At 42.4% G+C, this 27606-nt stretch overlaps 1 protein-coding gene across 5 annotated transcripts in view; it reads left to right on the plus strand.

Moving 5' to 3' along the window:
- Positions 1-27606, plus strand: part of Dsp (desmoplakin) — a 135261-nt gene that overhangs the window by 60736 nt on the left and 46919 nt on the right. The window contains exon 1 of one of the 5 annotated variants that reach the window (XM_090356442.1): positions 16976-17435. The exons of 2 other annotated variants lie outside the window; for them this stretch is intronic. In XM_090356442.1, coding sequence (XP_090212568.1) covers positions 17245-17435 — 191 coding nt within the window. In that variant the 5' untranslated portion in view covers positions 16976-17244. Of the gene's footprint in view, positions 1-16975; positions 17436-27606 lie in introns of those variants that run through there. 2 more of the 5 variants (XM_090356444.1, XM_090356443.1) reach the window with 2 other exon arrangements.

The raw sequence follows: 27606 nt of genomic DNA on the forward strand, positions 1-27606 counted from the left end.
GAATTCCATTGTGTATAAATACCACATCTTGTTGATCTAATCATCAACTCAGGGGCATCTGGGTTGGTTCCATATCCTCGTTATGGTAAACAGTGCTGCAATGAACAGTGTTGTGCTAGTGGCTTTAGTATGTCCTTGTTTCTGGACAATTGGGTAAATGCCAAGGAGTGGAATTGCTGGGTCATAGGGGAGCTCTATGTTTAGTCTTTTGAGAAACTGCCATATTGCTTTCCATAATGGTTGAATGTGTCTCTGAACTTTATTGCTCAAGGTTAGCACTCTACCACCAGAGCTGTAGCTCTCCTTCAAGCTTTTTGAGGTTAATTGGAGAGAAGTGTTTCACAGGCTAGCTCTGAACTGCAATCCTCAGAACTGAGCCTCCTGAGTAGTTAGGATTATAGGCATGTGCTACTGGTGCCAGCTCAGATATGCATTTTAAAATAAATAATTCTCATAATTTAAAAGTTGGTGGTCATTGAAAGTGTTAGTGACCTGTTTAACTCACCAATGAATTCCTCCTAGTTATGAAAATATCGATGGATTTCTTTAATAATATTGTAACGAACAAATCTACAAATACCTCTCTGTATTAGGCAAATTGCTGTTTTGATGGTCTTTGGGTTTAAATGCAGGGTTTCCTCAGAGGTGAGTGTTCTACCACTTGAGCCATACCTCCAGCCCTTTTGGCTTTGGTTATTTCTGACAATAGGATCTCTCTTTCTCTCCATGCTGGTCTGGACCATGATCCTCCTATTTATACTTCTGTTCATTGCTGGGATACATACGGTCACATTCCACATTTTCTGTTCAGATAGGGTCTCAAAAACGTTTTCCTGGGCCAGGAGTGCAGCCTGGTGATAGAATGTTTGCCTAGCATGCATGAAGCCCTGGGTTCGATTCCTCTATATCACATACACAGAAAAAGTCAGAAGTGGTGCTGTGGCTCAAGTGATAGAGCACTGGTAGAATGCTAGCCTTGAGGAAAGCTCAAGGAAGGTGCCCAGACCCTGAGGTCAAGCCCCAGGATTGGCAAAGAAAAAAAAAACTTCCCCCTAGGCTGGCTTCGAATCTCATACCTCCCATTCTTAGCCTTTCAATGACTGGAAAGGGGGTTCTCCTGAAATTTTTACTCAGGGTGGCAGAGGCCTTCCTCCTGACAGCCTCCAGAGTGGCTAAGATGACAGGTGTGAATTTGGCCTAAGACACACTCTTGATTGTACCCTTTCTTAACTTCCTCTGTCTCATGGTGTTTACAAATCTAATTGAGAAAACAGTATATGAGCACAGACACAGTTAAATAACAGGTTAAGAAAGAAACCATCCTATATGATTGGTTGTCAGATGCTGTGAACTCAGAGGAAAGGTCAAAGAGAGAAGGCAAAGGGAGGAAAAGAGGTCACCTTTGTGACTGCTAATTAGCACTTATTGACCATGAATAGATAAAGCTGACCCCCTTGTACCATTGTTTTATAATCAATAAAATCAAGATTGTATTTTTTCCCTCATGATGTTATTATGAAGATAATGTATGACAAAGCATTTTAAATGCTTTCTTCTATACCTGTAAACTAAATGGAAGTTATTATTTATTGAATTAAATTGTGAATCTCTCCAAGGTGGACAGGATGACTTACTAATTTTTGTTTCTCCAGAATCTAGCATACTGTTTAGTTCATGATAGGTTCTCAAAAAAAAATAAGGTTTGCTGAATGAATGGATGGAAGACGAGCTACAGCTAGGACATGCTCATCAATGATCTAAATAGATCACCAACACTTTCAAACAATGAGCTCCCCTCTAACACCTTCCCCTCCCCCCCTGCAATATTACAGCTTGGACTCAAGACCTTGAACTCTCACTTAGTCTTTTTGGTCAAGGCTGCCGCTTGACCATTTGAGCTACTGTTCCATTTCTGGCTTTTTGTTGGTTAACTGGAGATAAAAGTTTCAAGGACTCTGCTGCTCAGACTGTGTTTTGAACCTCAATCCTCAAATCTCAGCCTATTGAGTAACTAGGATTGCAGGGGTGAGCCACAAGCATCTGGCTTCCCTTCTCATTTTTTTTTTTGCCAGTCCTGGGCTTGAGCTCAGGACCCGAGCACTGTCCTTGGGCTTTCTCAAGGCTAGAACTCTACCACTTGAGCCACAGCACCACTTCTGGCTTTTTTCTATGTACGTGGTACTGAGGAAATGAACCCCGGTCTTTGTATGCTAGGCAAGAACTCTACCACTAGGCTAAACTCCCGGCCCCCCTTCTCATTTTTTTAAATTGTGAATTTTTGTTGGTGGTGGTGGTGGTCGTGGAACTTGAACTCTGGGTCTGGGTGCTGTCCCTGAGCTCTTCAGCTCAAGGCTACTGCTCTCCACTTGAGTCATAGTGCCACTTCTGGTTTTCTAGTGATTAACTGGAGATAAGAGTCTCACAGACTTTCTTGCCTCGGCTGGCTTTGAACCAAGATCCTCAGATCTCAGCCTCTTGAGTAGCTAGGATTACAGGCATGAGTCACCAGCTTTAAATATGATTTTTCTTTTGTCAGTCCCAGGCTTGAGCTCAGGGTCTAAGCACTGTTCTTGAGCTTTCTCAAGACTAGAGCTCTACCACTTGGGCCACAGCACCACTTCCAGATTTTCATGTATGTAGTACTGAGGAATGAAATCCAGGTCTTTGTGCATGCTAGGTAAGCACTCTACCGCTAGGCCAAACTCCCAGCCTTTAGGATTTTTTTTAAGCTTTGGGAACCTTGGAAGATCTTATAAGGAACAAGATTTTAAGATCTTGCACTGGGAGAGAAGCATGAAGCTAAGAGAAGATGCAGGAGACTTCCCTGAGAAGGTTGAGATTCAGCCATGGGACCTCAGCCTTGTACTTAGCTTGCCACTTTGGGAAATGTGGGTATTATCTGCTGACAGTGGGAGTCAGTGAAGATTTTTGAGGATGATGACATGAGGAAACAACTTTTTAGAAGGCTGCTGTGGTGTTGGGGTGTGTTGTGGAGTGTGGAAAGAATGGAAATGGGCGATTTCACATGGCCAAGTCCCTGGTCTAGATGACAACCATGGAAACCAGGAGAAGCAAAGAGCAGAGAAAGATGGACAGTCATCTTTAGTCTCTTCTGCATTCTATGAGTTCTTCCTGTGACCATTTGAACATTTACCCAGGCACTTGCTGATGACTGAAGCACAAGATGGCACTTATAAAAATCTGTAAGCAGGGGCCAGGAGTTTGGCCTAGTGGAAGAGTGCTTGCCTCGCATGCACGAAGACCCAGGTTCAACTCCTTGGTACTGCTTACACAGAAAAAAGCTGGACATGGTGCTGTGGTTCAAGTGGTAGAGTCTAGCCTTGAGTAAGTCCAAAGACAGTGCCTTAGGCCCTGAGTTCAGTCTCCAGGACTGGTTTACAAAGTCTGTAAACATTGTGTTTTGGATTGAGAAATGTTGGATCATGAATCAGAAGTGAATTTTTGGGATTTGAGAGTGGGCCTTCTTTTTCTTTTCCTTTAGAGACGTAGGAAGATAAAGAGTTGTGAGAGATATAGCATGGGAAACAGGAATAATCCAAAAAAGGTGGGCCAGAGCTCAGATGGTTAAACTTGAGCTGTGGCTCAAGTGATAGAGCATTAGCCTTGAGCACAAAAGTTCGGGGTCAGTGACCAGGACCAGAGTCTAATCCTAGGACTGAAGTCCCCCACCCCCCAAAAAAAGAATATAAAATAGAAAATAAGCTGTAGCAAAATGCAACAAAATCTATACAACTTAAATATATAAAATAGAATGAGAATGCTAAGTCCAAGAAATTACATAAAATTGAACCTCCATTTATAAGATCAAAGAAAATACCAGTCTTCATCCAGGACTATTCATCCAGGTGGGTAGACCTAAGTTACCTGGGTGGGTAACTCCCACTTGGATGGAAGATTGGTGACTGCTTTGTGTATTGCTTCACAAGTAGAATGAGGTGCACACACAGACTACTGATATATATATATATTTATATATATATATATAATATATATATATGGTCAGCCAAAAAGATTTAACTACCCCGGTTCTGCTCATCCAAGGTGAGGGAGGTTGACCAGTTGCAGGCCTTACAAGCTGTACTTAACCATTTTCAGCTAGAGCTACTGGCTAGGTTGACAGATGTATCATTAAGTTTATTATCCGGAGCCCAGTAGGATAATCAGTGCTGTGAAGGCAGCCCTCCTTCCCCAGAGGGTTTTCAATCTGTTCCAGACAAAGAAAACAACAACCATGACATTGATTATGATTTATGTAGCTACGTTTTTCTGATTATAAACTTAGTGTGACTCAAATGCTTTTACTATATTTTTTTTTCTGGTTCTGGGCCTTGAACTCAGAGCCTCTACTCTGTCCTGGAGCTATGATCAAGGCTAGCTCTCTATCACTTGAGCCACTCCTATATAGTACTGAGGAATTGAAGCCAGGGCTTCATACATGTTAGGCAAGTACTCTACCACCAAGCCACATTCCCAGCCCTTTCCTATGTTTTCCTAGCCTAAAGTTATTGTAAATACAATAGCTTTGAAACTATTTTAAAAAATTCAAGAAGAACATCTAATTTCCAAATTTACAGAAAGTCATTTTACTTTTTGGTACACTTTGATTCTATAGATTATGGTTAGATTTTTTTTTTTTTTAAAAAAAGCATGGAGATATCCTTTGTTGTTTTTATTGAACCTAGTAAAATGGTTCCCAGCAGAGTTCTTTTGGAGTGACAGGCTACACATTCAGTCTGCGGATTCAGATTTCCTCCTTGCTTTGACTGTGTCTCCTTGGCAAATCAATTGCCTTCTTGGTGCCTCAATTGTGTCCTGGTGACACCCAGGGTTGTTTAAGGATTAACTCAGACAAAAGATGGAACAATTAGCAAGTTCAGCAAAGTCAGTCTTCACTGAGTTGAGATTTGTTTCTAGAAGCATGTACTTGGCTTGCTGTACAGATGTTCATCTAGGTAAATTATGGGGAAACTTGGAAAAGGGCTACATTATTTCTGATCTAAAGACAACCTGGAGGGTGACTTACAAATAGGTGAGGACTGAAGTCTACTCCTTTGGTATAATAGGATTGTTTACTTATTTCTTTTCAGCAGGAAAAATTGCCCTTAATGCAAGACAAGGACGGTGGCCATGGCAGCAGACAGAGCATTTTTGTCCTTCGAGCCTTCATCTGGGACCAAACAACAATATTCTCCTGCACTTGCCACTCAGAAGTGCATTTAAGTCAAATTCCTCAAAGCTATGCACTAAAATGATGGAGGACTGGAGATGGAGCTCCGTGGTAGAGCTCTTGTAACTTTTGTGAAGTCTTGAGTTCTATGCCCAGCACCACAAGAAAAAAAAAAAGAGAGAAGAATTAATGATGGAAGGTTTAGTGAAATATACAAAGAGCCAGAGTGGTTTTGGATTTCCCCACAGCAACTTTGCAAACAAAAGATAAGGGAGGTTTGTTTCCCTTAGCAGTCTAAGGGAGGACTATTTCCAAGGAAGAAGATTAATTAAAATATGGAATGGAATAGGAAATATGCAGACACACAAATTCTAGAAAAACTGACTTCCCATGCACTCTTTCACCCTTAAGTTGGTAGAAGATGTGAGTTGTGCAACCAAAATGTGATGACAAACCAAGAAAATGAAAGCCTCTAGATTCTGAATGAGAAGGCCTTGCTACACATGGCAGGCCATGGGGACAGAGGTGAAAGCAGAGCTCGCCTGGAGCAAGCTCATCTGAGAAGCTCACCTAGAACAAGCCAGAAGAATCTAGAAAATGGTTTTTTTCTTTAGCAATGAATGGACTGAATAAAAATAACTTATGTGATTGTACTGAGAAGATTATCACTTGACTAGGGGAGTATTTGGGCATACTAAGCAAAGGAAATAAAAAAGAAAAGAACACTTATAGAAAATTATAAAGGAAAGAAAAACCATATGATTCACGTCCTACTTGAAAACAATCTAGCAGACTTACTTATAATTGGCAATTGTCGGAGATAAGCCATGTATCCATTGACAAATGAATGGCAAACTGTGCTGCCCACATACAATGGGACAGTTTTAAGGAGAAAGGAAATTCTGACACATGCTTACAGTTTGGATGAACCATGAGTACAAGATGCTGTGTGACTAAACCAGTCATAGAAGGACATACACTGTTTGAGTCCATTTAGATGAGAGTAATCTGGAGGCCGAGAGGAAGGATGTGTTCCAGGGGGTGTAAAGGAAGGAAGGGGAAAGAGTTAGTGTTTTACTGAATTTCAGTGGAAGAAACAGAGACTGGGCCGGGAATTTGGCCTAGTGGTTAAAGTGCTTGCCTAGCATGCAGGAAGGCCTGGGTTCGATTCCTTGGTACCACATACATAGAAAAAAGCCGGAAGTGGTGCTGAGACCCAAGTGGCAGAGCTCTAACCTTGAGAAAGCCCAAGGACAGTGCTCAAGCCCTGAGCTCAAGCCCAGGATTGGCAAAAAAAAAAAAAAAAAGAAACAGAGACTTACAGATGGACGGTGGTAGTGTTTGCACAACCATGTGAATGTACTTAATGCCATTAAATTGTATCCTTGATAATGATTAAAAGGATGAACTTTGTTATTTATATTTTACCACAATAATAATAAAAAACCCTTTTATTTTATTTTATTTTATTTATTTATTTTTGCCCTGTGCTGATGGCTTATACCTGTAATCTTAGCTACTCAGGAGGCTTAGATCTGAGGATTGTGGTTAAAAACCAGCCTGTGTAGAATAGCATGTGAGACTATTACCTCCAATTAACCAGTAAGAAGTGGAAAGTGAAGGTATGGCTCAAGTGGGAGAGTGCCAGCCAAAGCTGGCTTAAAGATTGCCTTCTAAAAACTTCACATTTTGCCTTCTTTGCCTATGTTCCTATGAACACTCAATTTCTTAATATTTATTTATAATGATAACCCTGAACTCAAGAATTGTTTCATATTCCTGTAAGTCTCTCTCATAAATCCAAATCCCTCTATAGTTAAAAGGAATGCTTTAAAATATACTCTTCGGTACACTTCATGTTTTCTCAGTGGGAAGAAGAATAGTGAATTTTTTTACTTTAAGAAGACAAATTCCTATTTTTAATCATGAGGTCATTTTGTACTTGTTTAGAAAAGCGTAATGAAAGGTTGTTTAGAGATGACAAAAGACATTTACTTCTGCCTTGCTGGTGGGAAAAGAGTCTGGAGGCTTTGCAGGGTTCTACTTGAAAGCAAATTGCTTAGCAGTTAAAACCTGGGAGCTGTCAGACAGGTTTATCGAGAATGATGAGAAGTACCTTTCCACACCCACCTTTGCAAGACAAAACTACCTCAGTGCTTTGTTGAAACTGCTGTGGAAATGGACAGTATACTTTGTATTATTATTATTAGTAGTAGTAGTAGTAGTATTTTGCCAGTGTTAGGGCTTGAACTCAGGGCCTGGGCACAGTTCTTGAGCCACCGCTCCTCTTCTGGCTTTTTCTGTGTATGTGGTACCAAGAAACCGAACCCAGGGCTTCATGCATGCTAAGACAAACATTCTACCACCATGCCACACTTTTATATTTGAAATGTCCTAGTCCCCTGGCATCATCATTTAAACGTTTCAGAATGAAGTTCTGCAAATACAGAAATCAAGTGCAGTTCAATGTACTGTCATAGATATTAATTTGTGAGAGGAAACAAGCCTGTGACGTCTTTTCTTGATTGTGGCTTTTTCTTGAATCCAACTCGTGATAAAGCTGGTGAAAAGAAACCAGAAGTCTCTCCTTTCTTTCAGAGCTTTCCTGCTAGTACCGGTCTGGATTCCTGAATGTTACTGGAAGAAAATCTCTCACCTTGACACCTGTAACACTAGGTTGAGAGTGACAGAAGAGTGCTGAGAATCCCTTACAAGGGAGTGCCGTGGACCTTAGGGCATGTTTGTTTTCCTAAATACCATTTGGTGGCTGTAACTGCTCTCCACTCAGGATTCCTCACCCCTCATCACATTCACATTCACAGATTCTGTAACACAGGTGGATCTCCCATGAAAAGCTCCAGGATCTGCACCTTGACACTTTCACAGCAACAAATCTCAAATGCCACAAGGAAATACCATGTATCTTTTAAAACAATGATAACAAGATGTTCTATATGAAGTTGGAGAAACTGCCATGCCATGAATACCAACCTTCAATGAAAAAGCCAAGCCACAGCACAAGGTCTGAGTTCAAGCCCCCGTACCTGCACAAAATAACTAAGATTGGGAATTGTTCATGATATAAATACTAAGTTTAAGAATTGGAATACAAAATTATACCTAACATGAGGATACAGAACTCACAGGGATGGAGGCAGTGGGCAGTATACTCAAAGGTATATATCAGCTCATGCCAATGGCTCAGCCTACAATACTAGCTACCCAAGGAGGCTTAGATCTGAGGATCATGGTTTGAAGTCAGCTCAGGCAGGAAAGTTGTGAGATTCTTATCTCCAATTAACCACCAGAAAACCAGAAGTGGTGCTATAGCTCAAAGTGGTAGAGCACTAGTCTTGACTTTGAGATAGCATCCACGTCCTGAGTTCAAGCCCCATGACCACCACCACCACCAACAACAAAAAGGTGTGTATTGACTTGTATGGTACCTATTGATGAAAGGTTTTTTTTGTTTGTTTGTTTTTGTTTTTTAGCTTTTCTCCATGCCTTTTCTAGCATTTCTAAGCACAACAGAGAACATACAGACCTTTATAATCAGGAAGGACAAAAGTCCAGGTTTGGATTCATCATACTATGCCACCCTCTTAGTGAATTTACTGTGAGCACGTGATTCTAGCCTGAGTTTTACTCCTTTCAGGTGAGGCCTTGACCAGTACCTCATATTCTTTCTCTGGACTTGCAGAGAATGGACTTCTTGTAGAATGAGATAAAGAGTTTGCATCAGTTTCTATCCTGTAATGTGTGATCCTACCAGATCTCTGATATAAGTAAATAAATAAATAAATTGAGAGATAGATGGATAGATTATGGACAGGTAGATAGGTGACAGAAAATAGATAGCAGATAGACAGACATACAGATAATAGATGTCTCTTGGAAAACAGATGATTTTCTCCATGTACATGCTTGTTTTTTTTTTTTTTTGAAGTAAGCAGTGCTCAGAGAGACAAACAATTTTTCTCTTGTCATATGTGGAAGCTAAATCTAAAACACACTGGGACATTACACAGGGATTATACAGGACTCTACGCATTCACAACACACTGAGATCAAAGGAGGATGATCTTAGGAGAGGAGCACGAAGATGCAATGCTTATATGCCCCTGATCATATAAAATAATATTTTATTGAAATGAACTATAGAAATAAGAGGTTTTACTCTTTGTAGCTGTTTTATTTTCTTTCTTTTTTTGTCCTGTTTGTTCATTTCTATGTCTTTAGGATGGTAAGAGGGGCACAGAAATGGAAGGAGTGTCTGATAGTACTTACTAGACAATATGTTATGGACCATAGGCTTGGGGATGTGGCCTAGTGGTAGAGTGCTTGCCCTGGGTTTAATTCCTCAGTACCACATACACAGAAAAGGCTGGAAGTGGAGCTGAGGCTCAAGTGGAAGAGCACTAGCCTTGAGCAAAAAGTGTCCAAGGACAATGCCCAGGCCCTGAGTTCAAGTCTCAGGACTGACCAAAAAAACAAAAGCTATAAATGAACTTGTGAGTGGGGGCAGGAGGGGAAAACAAAGAGAGCAAGGGAGGGGTGATATTGTCTAAAAAGAAATGTACTTTTTCTTGACTTATGTAACTGTAACTTCTCTGTATATCACCTTTATAAGAACTGAAAATTATATGTGTGTGTGTGTGTGTGTGTAGATGCTCACTTTTTTGTGTTTTATTAATTACTGGTAGTGGGTGTTTTATGTTTTGCCTCCTTTAGATTAATGTCATTGGAAGTGAAATTCTTTATTCCGTACTCTTCCCGTTCTCTTTGTAACAGTAAAACAGCAGCATATTGTAACAAATATGTCATGATAATGGTTGTGGGAATTTGTTATTACTTGTGAATATCAAGGATATTGAAAGATGGTCACTTTAGAAATTAGATTACCTTTCACTTGCCTTATATTCCATCTAAAGTGAGATAAATCTCAGATCACTGTGGCTTGGCTTCAGTAGTAAGATAATTTTTGGTGTGGGTTCTGCTATGCCTCTAGTTTAGGAATCATCACTGAGAAATATGTTCTTTCATGCCTAAGTGGACAGTTATTTTGGCATAATGGAAAGGATGAGAGACACGATCGAACAGAATTCTATGTGAAAGAATAATTCAGAGAAGCTTCTCATCTCTCTGGCTCACTGTTTTCTCTTATTAAGATACAAATTTGGGTTTTCCTGGTTCTTGGGCTGAAGAAGTACTTCTAGAGGCAGAGCATCAGAGGGTGTGGTGCAAGAACAGCAGATAGAACAAACCCCATCTAGGCCACCACTAGTCTAGCACTGCTGTTACCAGTTCCAATGGCTGGCTCTCCATCAGGTTTCATTTGTGGATACAATTCGGACTCATTGGTCTAGGAGTTGGAGGGGTACCTGTGTGGTGGAATGTATGTGCAAGTGGGTTCCCTCCTATCATAGAAAGGCAAGAAGGAAGGAAGGAAGGAAGGAAGGAAGGAAGGAAGGAAGGAAGGAAGGAAGGAAGGAAGGAAAGGGAAAGGAAAGCCCCAACCCAAGCATTGGCACAAAAGTTCCTTGAGGCATCTTTCATTTCTGAAATCCTTTATGTCTTAGGAGTTTTCAAGTCCTTCAGCAAAGTTGAATTCATGCTTTCTCGTGTAGCTATTACACATCCACGTGGTGGATGCTGATACCAGGGATTACCAGCAATAACGTATGGCTTGACTTTCAATTAGAGAGGTTTGAGCAAAAGTTCCAGCTTCTGAATGTGGTTCAGATAGAGAGGTCTTTACAATCATGATGAGTTTAGAACATTACCATGACAGGTTATTAAGGTTAACTGTTCTAGCTCTTACAATAATATATTTATTGTCTGTGTGACTTGCTCACTAACGTAACTGTAAGTTATTATTTAGCTTGGTGGGTTAGAAACCAACTGGCACAAGTTGTGAGTGCCCATGCGTGGCTCAAAACTGTGCTTACAATGTTTGACACCTTGACAGTCAGCCTCCCACTTTGAACATGTGAGCTCTTATTGAAAAAGCGATCCATGCAGGAAAGTGTGGATCCATCTTCAAGATGTGTGCTATCCAATGAAAAAAAGGTACAGAACTACCTAAATACAAAGGTTCAGCCACGTGTGCAAGTACATGCCTATAATTCCTGTACTTGGTAAACTGAGTCAGGAGGATCATGAGTTCTAGACTAGCAAGCCGAATCAAGCAAACAAAAACTTTTAAAACCCACACAAAGTAAGGACAATTTACTAGGTGTTACCTGTGTAAAAACCAAAACAAGCAGCACCAATGAAAGTTCTCATCACTACAATGACAGACTATATATCTGAGATACACATTGGTTATTTGTACATATTGGTAGTTTAATCTCTACGAAGTAAACCATCCTTTTCTGGCAGGAACAAACAACAACAACAAACCCAAAACTTTACAAGTCCAACTGTTCTCCTGTTCATGAGAACACTTAAACCAAAGAAAAGAAAGTTTCTATTTCTGAAATAGATTTAACATGGTTTTTATAAACATCCTTTCTTCAATGAAATATTTGAATAGTTTCTACACCTGTAGGAAAGATTGGTCTTATTTTGATATTTTTTAAATATTTTTATTGTAATTAATAAAAGGGTTACATGATATTTGCCAGATAGAAGGTGCATTAATTCACATGTATTGATACCCTTTCACATGTCTTGGTCCCCATTACCCTCCCCCCTTCCCCCCATCTTGGTTTTCCCCCTTTCCCTATCCAATTTCAAATAACCAAATACAAATATATCCAATATATCAGATAACAAAGTGAGATACTGTAACAATATGTTATAATCAAGGGACAGCAAAGGAGATGAGAGATAACATAGTACATTAAGGACAACAATTATTCATTATATGGCTTTTGTTTCAATATCCTGGAGGTCCTTTCACTTAGCTTCATACTATATGGCCTTTTGTATCAAGGTTTTGCTCTATTGCAAATCTCTGCTAGTAGAGCCCAAGGTTTCTACTGATTATGACGAATGAGGGAAACCATTGAGCCTAAGTTCCTTTGAGTCTGGCTTACTTCACTTAATAGGATTTTTTTCTAAGTCTTTCCATTTCCTAACAAATGGGTCAATGTCGTTTTTTCTGACAGCAGCATAGAATTCCATTGTGTACAAATACCACATCTTGTTGATCCACTCATCAACTGAGGGACATCTAGGTTGGTTCCATATCTTTGCTAAGGTGAATAATGCTGCAATGAACATTGTTGTGCTAGTGGATTTAGTATGCCCTAGATTCTGGATGGTTGGGTAAATGCTAAGTAGTGGAATTGCTGGGTCATAGGGGAGTTCTATGTTTAGCCTTTTGAGGCACTGCCATACTGCTTTCCATAGTGGTTGAATGAGTTTGCACTCCTCCCACCAACAGTGTAGTAGTGATCCCTCCTGGCCACATCCCCTCCAGCATCTGTTGTTATTAGTTTTCCTGATCCTGGCCATTCTAACTGGAGTGAGGTGGAGTCTTAGCGTTGTTTTGATTTGCATTTCTTCTATGACCAGAGATGTTGAGCATTTCTTCATGTGTCTTATTTTGATATTTTTTTGCGGGGGGGGGGTGTTGGTTGTGGGGCTTGAACTCTAGGCCTGGGCACTGATCTCTTCAGGTCAAGGCTAGTGCTCCACCATTCGAGCAACAGCACCACTTCCAGTTTCCTGGTGCTTAATTGGAGATAAGAGTCTCATAGATTTTCATGCCCAGGCTGGCTTTGAACTTAGATCTTAACTTCTTGACTAGCTAGGATTTCAGGTGTAAACCACTGGCACTTATTTTTGATAATATTGAGGTTCTACATTTTATGATTTCTGGAGGATTCTAATTTGTTCCTACAGATATAGGAGAAAGAAAACAAAACAAAGTTTTGCCAGCACCATTGGCTCATACTTGTAATTCTAGCTAGTTAAGAGGCTGAGATCTGAAGCATTGAGGTTTAAGGCCAGCCTGGGAAGAAATTTCATTCCGCTCTATCTCCAAAATAATCAGCAAAAAATAGTACGTGCGTGTGTCTGTGTGTGTGTGTGTGTGTGTGTGTGTGTGTGTGAGAGAGAGAGAGAGAGAGAGAGAGAGAGAGAGAGAGAGAGAGAGAGAGAGAGAGAGAGAGGGAGAGGGCGCTTTTCAGTGCTGAGGATGGACCCCACTCTCAAGCATGCTAGGCCCGTGTTCTATCACTAAGATACGCCCCCTGGCCCTACAGGTTCTATTTCTTAACATTTGCCACTTCAATAGGCATTTCTTTATCTCCTATAATTTTTAATCGTAGCTTTTGTTATAATTCTGATTTATTAAAATATGACTCCTCTGGTTGGCTGGTCAGCTATTTTAAATCATGGGCTATAAATCTTTGTGCAACAAATGTAGATCACTTTCCAACAAACAGCAATGAGAGCAAGCAAATGATTCCCTACTCCTGTTGAAATTGAGATATTCTGTTTTGTCTTTAAAATCTGCTTAGTGTATGGAGGATGACTCTTTCCTGACTGCAAGGTTATTTCTAAGGTCACCTAGACAAGTTGCCTGTCAGTGATCTGTCTCTATCAGTACAAGGGGAGATAGCTACAAGTAAGTGGCAGGGAAAAAATAGCTGACCTTAGTCAGGACAACTAGTGCAAACTTTGCCAGACTTTGGGTTTTGTGATTTGAAAAACCTAGTTGTAGTCTGGTGCTAGTGGCACATGTCTGTAATCCTAGCTGCTATTTCCAACAAACTTCTCAGACAAAAACAGAAGTGGCAATGAAGCTCAAGTGGTAGAGCACAAAGAGGCTTGGGTACAGTGCCTAGATCATGAGTTCAAGTTCGACAGGGGGAAACACCCCAAAAATCTAGTTGAGAGAAACATGCTTCATTTTAACCTTTTTACTTCCTGAAATTCCGTGAATACACCCGCATTATGACATGTCTAATGTTGCATTGTAGTTGTCTCAATGCAGATTTTGATATCCCACAGGGTAAGAAGTGTCATTAACTCACCCTTGTGTACTTATCACTGAGTCTTATAAAGTGTGACACAAATATATGTATGGGCACACACATATGTGTACTTATATGTATATGCATATGTATGTACATATCTATGTATATGTATTCTTTGTGTGTGCATGCTGGGACTAGAGTCTAAACTTAGTGCTAGTACTCTACGCCCTTACCTCCACTTCTGGCTTTTTGCTGGTTAATTGGAGATAAGAGTCTCAAGGACTTTTTTGTCCCAGCTAGCTTTAAACTTCAGTACTTAGATCTCTGCTTTCTAAGTAACTAGGATTACAGATGTTGAGGCACTAGCACCTAGCCATAGCAGATACTTAATATGACTTTTTAAATGGGGCCTGGGGTTGTAACTCAGTGACTACATAGCAGGCTCTGGGCTCCATCCCCAGTACTAACTACCAAAAGAAAAAAGAAACAAGAAATACTTAGGTTTGGAAGTGTTAGCAGGGCAAGTGTTATTATTTCGTTTTCCAAGTAAATAAGTTGAACTCCTGCCTAAGTAAATTATGGCACAATGATCAGAATTACAGTTTTCTGATGTTTAACCTGCACCCAAAAAGGAGCCAACCTAGCCCACAATGTTTTGTTTTGTTTTTTCTAGTCATGGGGCTTGAACTCAGGGCCTGCGCACTGTCCTTGGGCTTTTCTCAAGGCTAGCACTCTGCCACTTGAGCCACAGCACCACTTCCAGCTTTTTCTATGTATGTGGTACCAAGGAATTGAACTGGTGTCTTCGTGCATGGGATTACAGGAATGAGACACTAGCACCTAGCAACTCAATCTTTTTTTTTTTTTTTTTAATATTAGGCCAGGAGTTTGGCCTAGTGATGGAGTTTTTGCCTAGCATGCATGAAGACCCAGGTTCGATTCCTCAGTAGCATATACATAGAAAAAGCCAAAAGTGGTGCTGTGGCTCAAGTGGTAGAGCTCTAGCCTTGAGAAAGCTCAAGGACAGTGCTCAAGCCCAGTACTGGAAAAAAGAAAAAAATTGTAAGGTTAATATGCAGAGAGGTTACAGTAATACAAGTCAGGTAATGAGTACATTTCCTTTTGAACAGTGTCACCCCTTCCTCAGAAACTATCATTTTTAAGGAATGTGGCTATGCCTTATTCACTTTTGTCTTTTGCAGGGGCTAGTACTAGTGCTTCCACATAGGTGTTCATGATTATTTGCTGGACAAACAAGGCATGTAGAGGGAAAAATCTCCAAACATTATTTGCTCACACCTACCTGGAAATGGTCTTTCTCTTCTCCCACAGAGGAATTTGAATGGGCTATTTTTAGTGAGGCTAACTTCTAGATTTTGATTTTGTTTTTGAGAAAGCCTTATGTTGTCTACACATTAGTGTTTGTGCAATCATTTGAACACTTGATTGCATTTACCTTTATTGAAAACAAGTGGCACTTGAGGCAGTAATAGAAATTATTGGAGGTGCAAAACAGTGACAAATTTGTCTCACTGGATTTTAAACTGGTCAGCTCTGGTCAACTGTCAAGCAAAAGAGCAAGAGATTTTTGCTGTTGTTGTTGTTGTTAAAGGCTGTGCCTAAGCTTAAAGTTTTATTTATTAGAGGTGCAAATATGACAGATTTAGAAATTTCACTTCTGCTTCCTTTCGAACGTGCAAATAGTTTAATACTATTTCATTGCATTTTTTTCAGTTTGCAAACATTTCAGAAATTGTCTAATAAGGAAGTTAGCTAGCATTATTTGAGAAGATGAGAACTAAATGTATTAGAAAGATCCGTAAAGAGTATTGATTAAAGAGCAGTTTAAACATTTTCCCTAGGTCATAGAATCAGCTTTTCTGGATAGTGTGATGGGTCTGTATCTCCATTCAGCAGACAGAGTCTATCAGCGTAGTTAACACTCAGCTACTAACTGGGAGTGGCCCTCCAGCCAGTGGCTGGAATGTTCTGGCTTGGAATTACTCATCTGCACCAAAGGGGAGGTGTCTGTCCAGGGCTCTGGATAGCTCTTAGGCTCACCTAGTAGGAAGGTCCTGGTCATTGATTTGTTGAAAGAGCTGAGTTTCCAAAGGCCTGGGGACTGGAGAGGGGGCGGGGGGTGGGGGGAGGAGAGCTAGAAAAACACAGTTCAAACTGAAGTTGTCCTCTTTACAATTTCCTATTGAAAGCTACCAACAAAAGACAATTTAAAAAAAACCACCACATATTTTCATGTTATCCCACGAAAACTAGCCTTTGTGTTTCCGTCTTTATCGTCATACTCCAGAGAAAATATTTCTTGGGAAGATTTTTCTAGAGGTGTTGGTTCTCTGTCCAAAAGCAAACAAACAAAAAAGTTTGTACACGCCGGACATTCTGAGGCCATTTGCTGGATTACGGTTACCAAAAGCCATGGAAGATATCCACGGAGCAGGCGTTCCTGTCCTCGAGTGTGCTTCCACTCCAAGCCTGCTGGGCTCGGTCTCTAGGATGAGCATGGCTACCTGTTTAACGAGTAATTGTCCAATGGAAATTGTCCAGCACAGCTTCGCCCAACGAAGGAAAGAAATCAAGTTGGGGGTCCCAGCGCTGCGCCCCGAGTGTGTGGGGAGGGTGCGGGGGAGTGTCTCCGTGCCCGGACCCGCCCCTCCCCGCGGCGCGGGCCGGGCGGGGCCGGCGGACGCGGGGCGCAGATGGGGAGGGGTGGCCTGTGCGCGTCGGTGACACAGCGGTGGGAGGGGAGGAGGGAGAGCGGGCGGGGAGCACTGGGGGGGGGGGGTGGCGCGGCGGCCGCACCCCGCCCTGGGAAGAAAGCGGCCAGGTGTGGCTCGGGCGCCGGGTGCCAACGGGGAGGAGACACACGTCCCCGACGACCAACACCAACACCCCTCCGGGACCCAGCTCCTCTGCGCCCTCGCCGCGCTCCCAGCCACAACTCCTGCTCCCGCTGCGGCCGCTGCTCCGGGCCGGTCGTCGCCGTCCTCGCGCCCCTCCTGCGCTCCCCACCCCCTCCCCCTCCGTCCCTCGAACCCCCTTCAACCTTCTCCAGGCGGCCTGCCCGGCGTATGCCTGGGTGCTGAGCGGCTCTCCGGAGTGCCCGGCGACATGAGCTGCAACGGGGGGTCCCACCCGCGGATCAACACCCTGGGCCGCATGACCCGCGCCGAGTCCGGCCCGGACCTGCGCTACGAGCTGACCTGCGGCGGCGGCGGCGGCGGGGGCGGCGGCGGGGGCACCAGCAGGACCTACTACTCGCGGCGCTGCACCGTCACCGACCAGAACTCGGATGGCTACTGGTGGGTACCCGCGGGCTCCGGCCGTGGGGCGCGCACAGGCTCCCAGCCGGGTCCCAGAGCCTCGGGACTGGGTAGGCGACCAGGAAATGCAGGTCCGGATGGGGAGAGTGTTTGCCCCGAGTCTCCAAAGCATTTAGCCCCATCGCGTCGGGCGCCGGACCTAGACCCGCGACGGTGTGCGTGTGCGCCGCGCCCCGAGTCCGACTCGGTCCCCTCGGGAGCGCGGGCGGGTGGCTAGAAGGGATCGTCACCTTTTCCTTTCCCAGGCCAGCGGGGAGCCCAGGAAGGACTCCGGGAGCGAGCGGGCGACTCGTGAACTCTCCGCCGCACCCCTCACACCCTCTCCGGGGCGGCCGCGGCTGTGGTTCCCCGCCCGGCCAGGAGAGGTGGGGCCGCGACCGTAAAGCCCGGGTTCTCTGTGGAAGGACTGGGGTCCGGCGTTGTTCGCTGGCGCGCTCTACTGTCTCACCCCAAACTCATGATCCCCCCCCCCCTAAGATCACGGCCGTGACGGTACCTAGGGGCCCCGGGCGTCGGTGTGGGTAGCGCTGCGTCCCGGCAGCCTGGGGGGGGGGGGATGTTCGGAGACCCCGCTCCCACGGAGACCCCGCCCCGGATCCTTCGTCCCTCTCCACTTCCCCAGGGAAAGCTGCTTTTGCGCGCGGTGGTTACTAGGCTGGTGCCCAAACACCCACGTCCTTCCCTGTGACCGCCAGCCCTAGCCAGCTAGCAACACCTGTGGCTTCCCGCCTGTTTCCTTTAAACCAAACCACGACGACCACCGATGCACAAATGAAAACGCAGCGCTAGGGCTCTCCAGCGCCCCCGAGGGGAAGTGCCAGCCCCGGGCCAGCCTTTTGATCTCGGGAGCGGGGTGCGGGGATTGAAGGCCTGGGGGACGCCGGCGGGCGCCGGTGGAGGAGGACGGGAGTCTGCTTTCCGGGGTGGCAGCGCCCGCAGGCCGCTGGGGTCCCCGGGAGGAGGGAGGGAGGGAGGAGAAGGGAGGGAACCAGCCTTCACTCCGGGGACTCCGGGTGCCCGCTGCTGCGTGTATGCGGCCCGACCCTCCCCAGGCCCATTCCAGCCCGGTCTCAGAGGCCCCAGTCCTGGGCCTTCACCTCCCCAGCGTGGTGGCCTCAGGCTGGGGAGGAGCCGCCCGAGCACTTTGGGGGAGTTTTGTTTTGCAAGCAGTTTTGAACGCTGGGACTTTAGACGTGTTGGAACCTGTTTTCCGCTTAGATTTATGTATTTGTTTATTTATTTATTTATTTCTGGAACATCCTGATCATCTATTTTCTCATTTTTATGTATGTGTGCATTAGCAAAAAAAAAAAAAAAGAAAAGAAAAGTCACAATCTTGGATCTTTTTAATTTTCCAAACGGAATCTACCCGGGGATTTCCATCGGGGTGGTGGTGGGAGGGGGAATTGCTAGGCAATAGGAGGAGTAAAAACTTGGATTTTCACAAAAAGTCTGTTTTTAAAAAAAAATTTTAAATCGCCAGCAATTTAAGTCTGAAGCCTTATTTTTCTATCTCCATCTTCCAGAATTTGGGATGTATGATCGTGTGTTACTTAATATTCTTTCTACAGGTCCAGCTTTCTTATCTTTATCTTTGTAATTATTATTTTTGCAGTATTGGGACTTGCACATTCTAGGCAAATGTTCTACCATTGAGCTATCTCCCTCCACCAGCAGCACTTTTATCTTGACAATAGCCAGAAACTGTTAATGGAATATTTCATTTATTTGACTTGTCACACAATGTGTGGAGATTTTCTTTTCTCTTTTCTCCACCCACCCCCTTTCTATTCCTGGAGTCTGGGTGCAGTCCCTAAGCTTCCTTTGCTCAAGGCTAGCACTTTACTACTTTAGCCACACTTCTGGCTTTTTGGTGGTTAACTGGGGTAAGATTCTCTTGGACTTTGCTGCCCTGGCTGGCTTTGAATGCAGATCCTCATATCTGAGGCTACTGAGAAGCTAGGATTACAGGCCTGAGCCATCAGCACCTGGCCTGTGGAAGAGATTTTAATTCATTTATTGGTAGTAAACTACATAAAAATACAGGTTTATTAAAATTATTTACTGAACCACTTCGTAGGGGAGGGTCAGTGTTTTCCCGTTGTATAGTATAGCTGTGTGCTAGGTTCTGTTTTCCTAGCCTGTCAAGTTTTACATACCCTGGAGAAGGGAAAGCAGACCCTGGTGACAAAAAAAAGAAAAGAAAATTTCCCTTACTTGGGATGTGGCTCAGCCTCACGGTCAACTATCAAACTCTGGAGCTTTTGAGTCAGCAAGCAGGCTGTCATTCTTTCCCTCACCCAGGTGCTGGACCCCCTCCCCCAAACCTGTCCTAGCCTGTAACAAAATAGCCCATAAATGCTGACTTCTCCATTTTCAAATAATGGCTACTGATGATTAGAGTCAGACCAGGTACCCGTTCCTGTTTTTCTGGGTGTCTTACAGTTTTGTGCAGAGGGATCTGTTTTCCCAGGCTTAGTGCTCTTAGAAGTAGGAGGCCTCTGCTCAAGGGCGGAAGGAGCCCTGCCCTCTGCTAAACAGATGACACTAAATCTACCAAGTTCCTTTCTGACCCAAAGGCTTTTTTTCCTCCCAAAGTGAGAGGTTTTAAAGATCAGAAGGAAACCCCTTTGTACCAATTAACTGTGCCCATAAGAAATTGAAAGCCAAAACCAGCATGAAAACAGCTGGTTGGATTTATACTGTCTTATGTATTTATCTTAAGCAAATGAAATCCACAATAACTTTTTAAGCTCTTTCTTATGTCCAACTTAACATTTTACTAATGTTCAGTAAGTATGTGTGCCTAGTAGGCAGTAGGTATAGTTTTGAAAGTTATAAACTTCAGATTTTTATAAGGCATTAGACTAATACTGTTTTCTATGAAAGAAAAAATTCTTTAGACTTTTTTAGTTTGTTTGTTTGCCAGTTCTGGGCTTGAACACCAGGCCTGAGCACAGTCCTTGGGCTTTCTCAAGGCTAGAGCCCTACCAATTAAGCCACAGCACCATTTCTGGCTTTTTTCTATATATGTGGTACCAGGGAATTGAACCTTGGTCTTTGTGCATGCTAGGCAAGCACTCATCACTAGGCAAAACTACCAGCCCCTCTAGACTTGTTCTTTAACAAAGTATGAGCTTGTAATCAAAGTTGTCACCCAAGTAACCAAGTCCACAGTTAGATTTTCTTTTTTTCTTTCTTTGTTTTTTTTTTGGTCAGTTGTGGGGCTTGAACTTTCAGCCTGGGCACTGTCCCTGAGCTCTTCAGCTAAAGGCTATTGCCTTACCCCTTGAACCATAGTGCCACTTCCAGTTTTCTAGTGGTTAATTGGAGATAAGAGTCTCACAGATCTCAGTGCCTTGGCTGGCTTTGAACCACGATCATCAGATCTCAGCCTCCTGAGTAGCTAGGATTACAGGCATGAGCACCACACCCAGCTCACAGTTAGATTTTCTACCAATTAAAAATGTAGATTTTGTAGGAGGATTAAAAAGCAAAGGCATAGTTGTTAAGCTTCAGAAATATTTGGTTATAGTGTTAAGGCTTGTTTTCCTCTAGATCTCATTATTACAAAAGCAAAACAAAAGTTTGGAAAGTTAGATCATTGGTAGAGTGCTTGCCTAGCATGAGTCAGTGCCTCAGCATTGCAAAACAGACAAACAAAACATCTATTTTTTTGCATGAGGCAGGTAGAATCATCAGTATTGATTTAGAGCAAGAATCACTGTCACTTAGCCTTAATTTGGTCCTCTTTGTTATTACTGCCTGACTTTTAGACTATACAGTATCTCAAATTTAATATTTTCAGGCAGCATATATTTTCATTGACATGTATAGGTATTGACAAGGTGAAAATGAAAATGCTTGAAAGGATGGTTAAGCTCTGAAACAACACAAATATGGTGATACAGGAAAGCAGAGGTAGGGTGTAGGCTCAGTGCTAGAATACTTGCCCAGTATATGCAAGGTTCTGGGTTCCATGGCCAGCATTATAAACCAAACTAAAGAGTCATAGGCTGATGTGAGAGGCATAAATGACTTCAGAGTCTTCACAGGAGACAATGACATCTGTCATGAGTAAGACTTTATAAAGGAAGTGGTGTTGAATTAGATTTTGAAGTGTTTCAGCTGGTAAAGATGGGCTGTCAGAGAAGATGAGGTGAGAAAATTTGGGGAGGCCTTTCTGGGCATTCACTGTAAGTAGGAGAGCATTCGAAAAAAAGGCAAAAGGTAGTTTGGAAGATGGCGATGAGGGAGTTGGCCAGTTGGAAGAGAGCCCTGGTGAGTTTTCATTGTAGCCCATGAGAGGCTATTCTGTTGAGGGAGCAGGGAAGCAGGGTGGTCTTCAAAGAACACCACAGCTCTGTGTGGGGTGGGGAAGTAGGGAGAGACTACTTGGAGGAGTAGGAGTAAGGGAGCCTTTGCCCTACTGCAGGAGGACAGGAATGGAAGTGAGAACGTGGGCAGTGGCTGTGGGAAATGAGAGTAGGTATAGCCTAGGTGGAGTGATAGCTTCAGCTCACAGCCTGAGGCAAGAGGCCAGGTAGAGTCTTGGGAACACAGGCTCAGAGCTTGGGTGACTCATAGAATGTATGAGCTAAATATTTTTCAGAGAAATGATGGCAAGTAAGATTCAGGTTGGCTTAGTATATGGTGGACAACATTTACATGGTTATTAAATATAGGTAAGTTGTATGTTTTCTTAAAGATCAGACCCATGGCTAATAATTGTTTCTATTACCTGGTAGACATCTCTGATATGCCAGGTACATTCTATGTGGGTCACCTCAAACTTCACAACTAACTTCACAGTTTGCTGATGGGAAACTAGGTTAAAATAGTTAAACAGTTTGCCTTAAGGTTGCACAGCCAGTAAGTGTATGTGTGTGTGTGGGGGGGGGGTGGTGTTTCAATCCAGGATGCAACATGACCCAGGGAAAAATCAAACCTTTCTGTTAGAATTTACTTGTAAATTCCACTTGTAAACTTGTCCCTAGCAGATACAAGCTTTTACTTCTTTTTAATCTGTTGTGGTCCTCCCTCTGCATTCCTGTGGAATATTGCAGAACTGTTGCTTTCTTTCATTAATACCTTTACATAAGAGTTTCTATTCCTTTTGGAAGGAAATGATTCCTCTCTCTCTCTCTCTCTCTCTCTCTCTCTCTCTCTCTCTCTCTCTCTCTCTCTCTCTCTCTCTCTCTCTTTTCTTTTTGTGGGGGGTGGGGAAGCCAATATGATTCTGCACTGAGGATCACTTGTTGATTCAGTATTCAGCTATCTAATTGTTACTTAATTGGACAAAACAGCTTTCAATGGTAGTAATTTTTTCTCTCTAAATATGGGCATGATATCACTGTTGTTCAGGAGACTGAAATGTCTTGAAAGAGAAAATTTGCTGATGTGTGATGCTTCAATGCTTACTTCTTGGGGGTGGGTGGAGCAGAGGAGGGTTTGGGTGTGACTAAGAGAATTCTACCTTTACCTTGACTCTCAAAGAACCAGTCTTTCCAGACGGGGAAGTTCTAGAAGATTCTAGAAGATCTTTCAGTCTGGAGACCTTAGTGCTGGGAGTGCTCCTTCCCAGGCTTTTCTCCATTTCTCTTCTGCTAGATTCCAGAGGTGCTGATTTTGAAAACTAAAAATGGACTCATGTAGTTCTGAGGGTGAAGCCAGAGCCCTTGAGACCCAGTGAACAGAGCCCTCCTCTGAATATCCTGTCACCTTGAGCTGGAAGACCAACATCTTTGAAAACATCAGGAAGGCTGACACTACACTTTGTGAAAAAAGACAACTCGTTAGTGAAAAAGTACAGCAAACAGATCTAAGGTTTTGCTTGGAAAAATTGTTTTTGCCAGTCCTGAGGCTTGAACTCAGGACCTTAGCACTGTCCTTGGGCTTTCTCAAGGCTAGAAGAGACCACTTGAGCCATAGCACCATTTTCAGCTTTTTCTTTGTATGTGATACTGAGGAATGGAACCCAGGTCTTTGTACATGCTAAGCAATCATTCTACCACTAGGTCAAATTTCTGGCCCTCATTTTTTTTTTTTTTTGGATACACAAATACAACATACTTTGTTTATCTGGCATCTGGAAGAAGACAAAAAGTTAGCTTCTTCATGGATAACCAGGCAACTTGTTAACAATTTGGGCGTGCTCAGTAAAATTATGAGTTTTTGAATAGGAAAATAATTCAAAATAGAAATCCTTATTTTAGTATCGAATTTGTAAGAACCAAACATTGTTATGACATACCTACCCATAAATAAATAAAAGAAGCATCTTTTTGTGAACTTTCTCATTCATTAATAAGCCTTTCAATGCTATTTAAATATCCTATTCTTGTTGAATTGCAGAACTATAGATAATCTTAAGAATTTCTAAAAAGGGATCCCTTAATTCTGAGTTCATTTTCTTTAATCCTTTTTTTTTTTTTTGCCAGTCCTGGCGCTTGAACTCAGGCCATGGGCACTGTTCCTGAGCTTCTTTTGCTCAACCACTCTACCACTTGAGCTACAGTGCCACTTCTGGCCTTTTCTGTTTAGATGGTACTGATGTCTCAAACCCAGGGCTTCTTGCATGCGAGGCAAGCACTCTATCACTAAGCCATATTCCCTCCTTTTTTGTGTGTTTTTAGTGGGGCTGGATCTTGGACTCATGTTCTTGCTTAGCTTTTTCTGCACCAGGCTGGCACTCTACTGTATGAGTCACACCTCCACTTCCAGCTCTTTTTCTAGTTAATTGGAAATAAGAGTCCTTTTGGTTTGGAGGATCCTCACATCTCAGCCTCTTAAGTAGCTACGATTACAGGCAGGAGCCACCAGCTCACTTTTTAAAAAATATACTCAACTGCTACATGTATGTAGCCTTGTTTTTGCTTTCTCACCCCTACCCAGTTTTCTGTACACATTAAAATTATCAACTGGGGCCAAGGCAAAAGCACAAAAGGAAAATTTAGAACCCTGGAATAGTAGCAGCTACCAGAGACAGAGCCCATGGGAAGAGAGAAGCCCACTCGTTGTGCCTGTCTGTAAGCCTCACCTCACCCAGGAGTTGGGTGTTCCCACCAGCCTTTGATGCAGACATGACAGGCAAGCCCTGTGAGGTGGGTCACTCCAGCTTGCCTGTCATGTCTGTGTTGAAGTTGGAGTGGGGCTCCAACTGTTCCTATCTTTGAAGTCTTAATGAAGGCAACAGGAAGTGATCAGGTTGCTCCCCTCCTCACACAGTACATGAACACGTAAAATAGAGAACTACCCAGACAGGAAGTAAGACTTTTGTCGGAGTACTCTTAGGTCTACAGGAAGACAACCCCCCCCCCCTTTTTTTTTTTTGCTCACTTATTGGGATAGGAATGGTGGCAGGAATAGCTGTACTCCCCAGTTGCTCTTTTTCAAATCAGATAAGGCCAGATTCTTAAATCCGTCATTTATTTACTTTTGTTTTTTCGTCTACCGACTCAAATAAACATATGTCAGATACCTTCTGTGTGCAGGACCTTGTGTTGTTAGGCATGTGTAGGAGTGAAGATGACTAAGGTATGGAACTTTGCACTCCAGGGGTGTGTAGCCAGGTGTGCAAATAGTGCAAAAGTGGGGGTGCAGTGTGATCAGGTGAGCTACTCTGAGGAGGTGGCGTTGGTCAGTCATTCCTTCTCCCACATCTCTGATGTCTAGGATGTTTAGTGAATCGTGAAAGATGTCTTGCTTATGTGGAAAAATAAGATTATTTAAAGAAACACAATCAATATAGTATATGTGAAAAAGGTTAAATATTGTGAAAAGGCTGGGGATGTATCTCATGGTATAACACTTAAGCATGTGTAAGGCTTTGGCTCTATCTCTAATATTGAAAACAAAAATTATAAAGAGCTAAACAAAAAGGCCATGAGCCCAACATTAAGGTATTTTACAAATATAATTTACAAAAAAATATTTATTTTTAAGAATCTGAATTCAGTGAGCCTGAATGCACAGGAATTTGTTTGAAGAATACATACAAGACTTTGTGTCAATTGATTTTTTAAAAAGGGGGAAAATGAGAGCAATATGGAAAGAGAAAGGAAGGAAAGAAGTGATTTAGTGGAAAAAATATACACAGAAAAAAATACAGTTAGTAGGGGCATCTAATGAGCAGTAAAAACAAGAATCACGATTTTAAAAATAATTTTATCCTGTAATGCCATATACATCTCTTTAGAATATTTGTTTTTTGAACTACAATATTCTGGTAACTAGTGTTAAACTAATACCTCAAGACATCTTAGAAAAACATTGTTTGAATATAGGAAGAAAAGTTGTAGTTCTGGGATTTTCATGTGAGTTGTTTGAACTAAAATCCAGAACATGTTTTCCTTCTAGCCAATGATCTTTATACAAATGCTTGGAACCATTACCTGTTTAAACAAGTAAATGAAGTAGGGAGAAAAAAAGGTTTGCATAGGCAGGTTCTTTGTAGTATGAGTCACTTGTCTGTGTTTGAAGATAAAACAATTTCAGAAGAATTGAAAAGTTTTGTGCTGGGGTGTAACTCAGTGGTGAAGTGCTTATGGAAAATGGGTAAGGAAAGCCTTGGTTATATATCCTTGGCCCTAGAAAGCATACTAGTTCCCAAAGAAAAACTTTTGAGGACGTGTTATTTTTTTCAAAATCCTATTTTTTTCACAATCTAGTTTAGAAGTCAATACTCGTTTTTTTTATTTTAATTTTTTCCTTGTATTTTTTTAAATTTATTTACTTTTTGTTGATGCGGTACTGAGGGATTAAACCCAGGGCCTCATTCATGCTGAGCATGTACTCTAACCAAGCCACATTCCCTGCTCAGAAGTCAATATCCTTTTGCTTGGTTTGCCCCACCTGAGTTTTCTTTCTTTCATTCTTTATTTTCCCAAAAAAGTGTGTGCTCTCAGCCATCTTTTATGCCACTGAAATGAGATTTAAAAATGCAAACTTAGTAGAGTGCCTCATTTCTGTAATCCTATCTACTATTCAGAGAGCAGAGATCTGAGGATCAATTATAGCCAATTCTAGGGGAAAAAAATCTATAAAATTCTTTTCTTCACTTACCAACAAAAAGCTAGACATAAAGGTGTGGCTCAAGTGGTAGAGAACCAGCCTTGAGTAAAAAAGCTAAGGGACAGCACCCAGACCCTGAGTTTAAACCCTACACACACACACACACACACACACACACACACACACACACACACACGAAATTTGATGCATGTTCAATTTCTAACATGATTTTAACTCTATCTCTAACATCCACTTGTAGCAGTATAGAGAGTTCTTTTTTTAAGCTAGCATTTAAAAACTATACATTAGTTAAGTGGTGTATTTATTTAACTTATTTTTTTCACACATGACAGTGCTGTGTGTGTGCAAGAGGAAACTACCACAAATAATTAGATGTGTCCTGGGAAGCCAGCTCTCAGACTCTCAGGCAAAGGACTTTTTCCTTCACTCAAGGCATTGGTGACCTATCTAACTTGAGACTGACTAGGTAGATCGAATGTTTTCTGCCTGTATTTTATGGCTGTCCTTAGTTTAAGCATGGCCAGTTCTTTTGTTTTTTTTTTTATTAGTTATCCCTTCCTCCATTTTCTGCCACTTTCCATTCCCTACTCACCTCCGTTGCTTGTAAAGTTTGTTTCTGACAGTGTCTAGTGAGTGTCCTTGTTGCATTAGTTCATCCTTTTCCTGCTGTTTCTGTGATTCCCTTTGCCTTCCATGGATCAGATAAACATATAAGCAAAGGGTACAGAAAACTAGAACAGAAAGAAAAGAATAGAAATAACTGAATAAAGGACATAAAAAGAACCTCACTTCCGATTTTTGGAGTTCATTTTAATATGCTTCATTGTTTGTGGTCCTATGCACTTAATGATTGGACTTCTGTGATTCCCCTGCTAAGAATATCATAGACATGTCCTAGTTATTACAAAAGAGGGAAACCATGCAACCTGTATTTCCTGGCTTGCTTCACTTAATTTTTTTTCCAGCTGGCACGGTGGCTCACACCTGTAATCCTAGCTACTCAGGAGGCTGAGATCTGAGGATTGGGATTCAAAGCCAACCTGGGGCACTAAAAAACCTGAGACTCTTAACTCCAGTTAATCACTAGAAAACAGAAAATGGGGCTGTGGCTCAGGGA

This window comes from Megascapheus bottae, chromosome 22 (genome assembly GCF_031878675.1).
Source record: "Megascapheus bottae isolate mThoBot1 chromosome 22, mThoBot2.hap1, whole genome shotgun sequence".
NCBI classification, from domain to species: domain Eukaryota; kingdom Metazoa; phylum Chordata; class Mammalia; order Rodentia; family Geomyidae; genus Megascapheus; species Megascapheus bottae.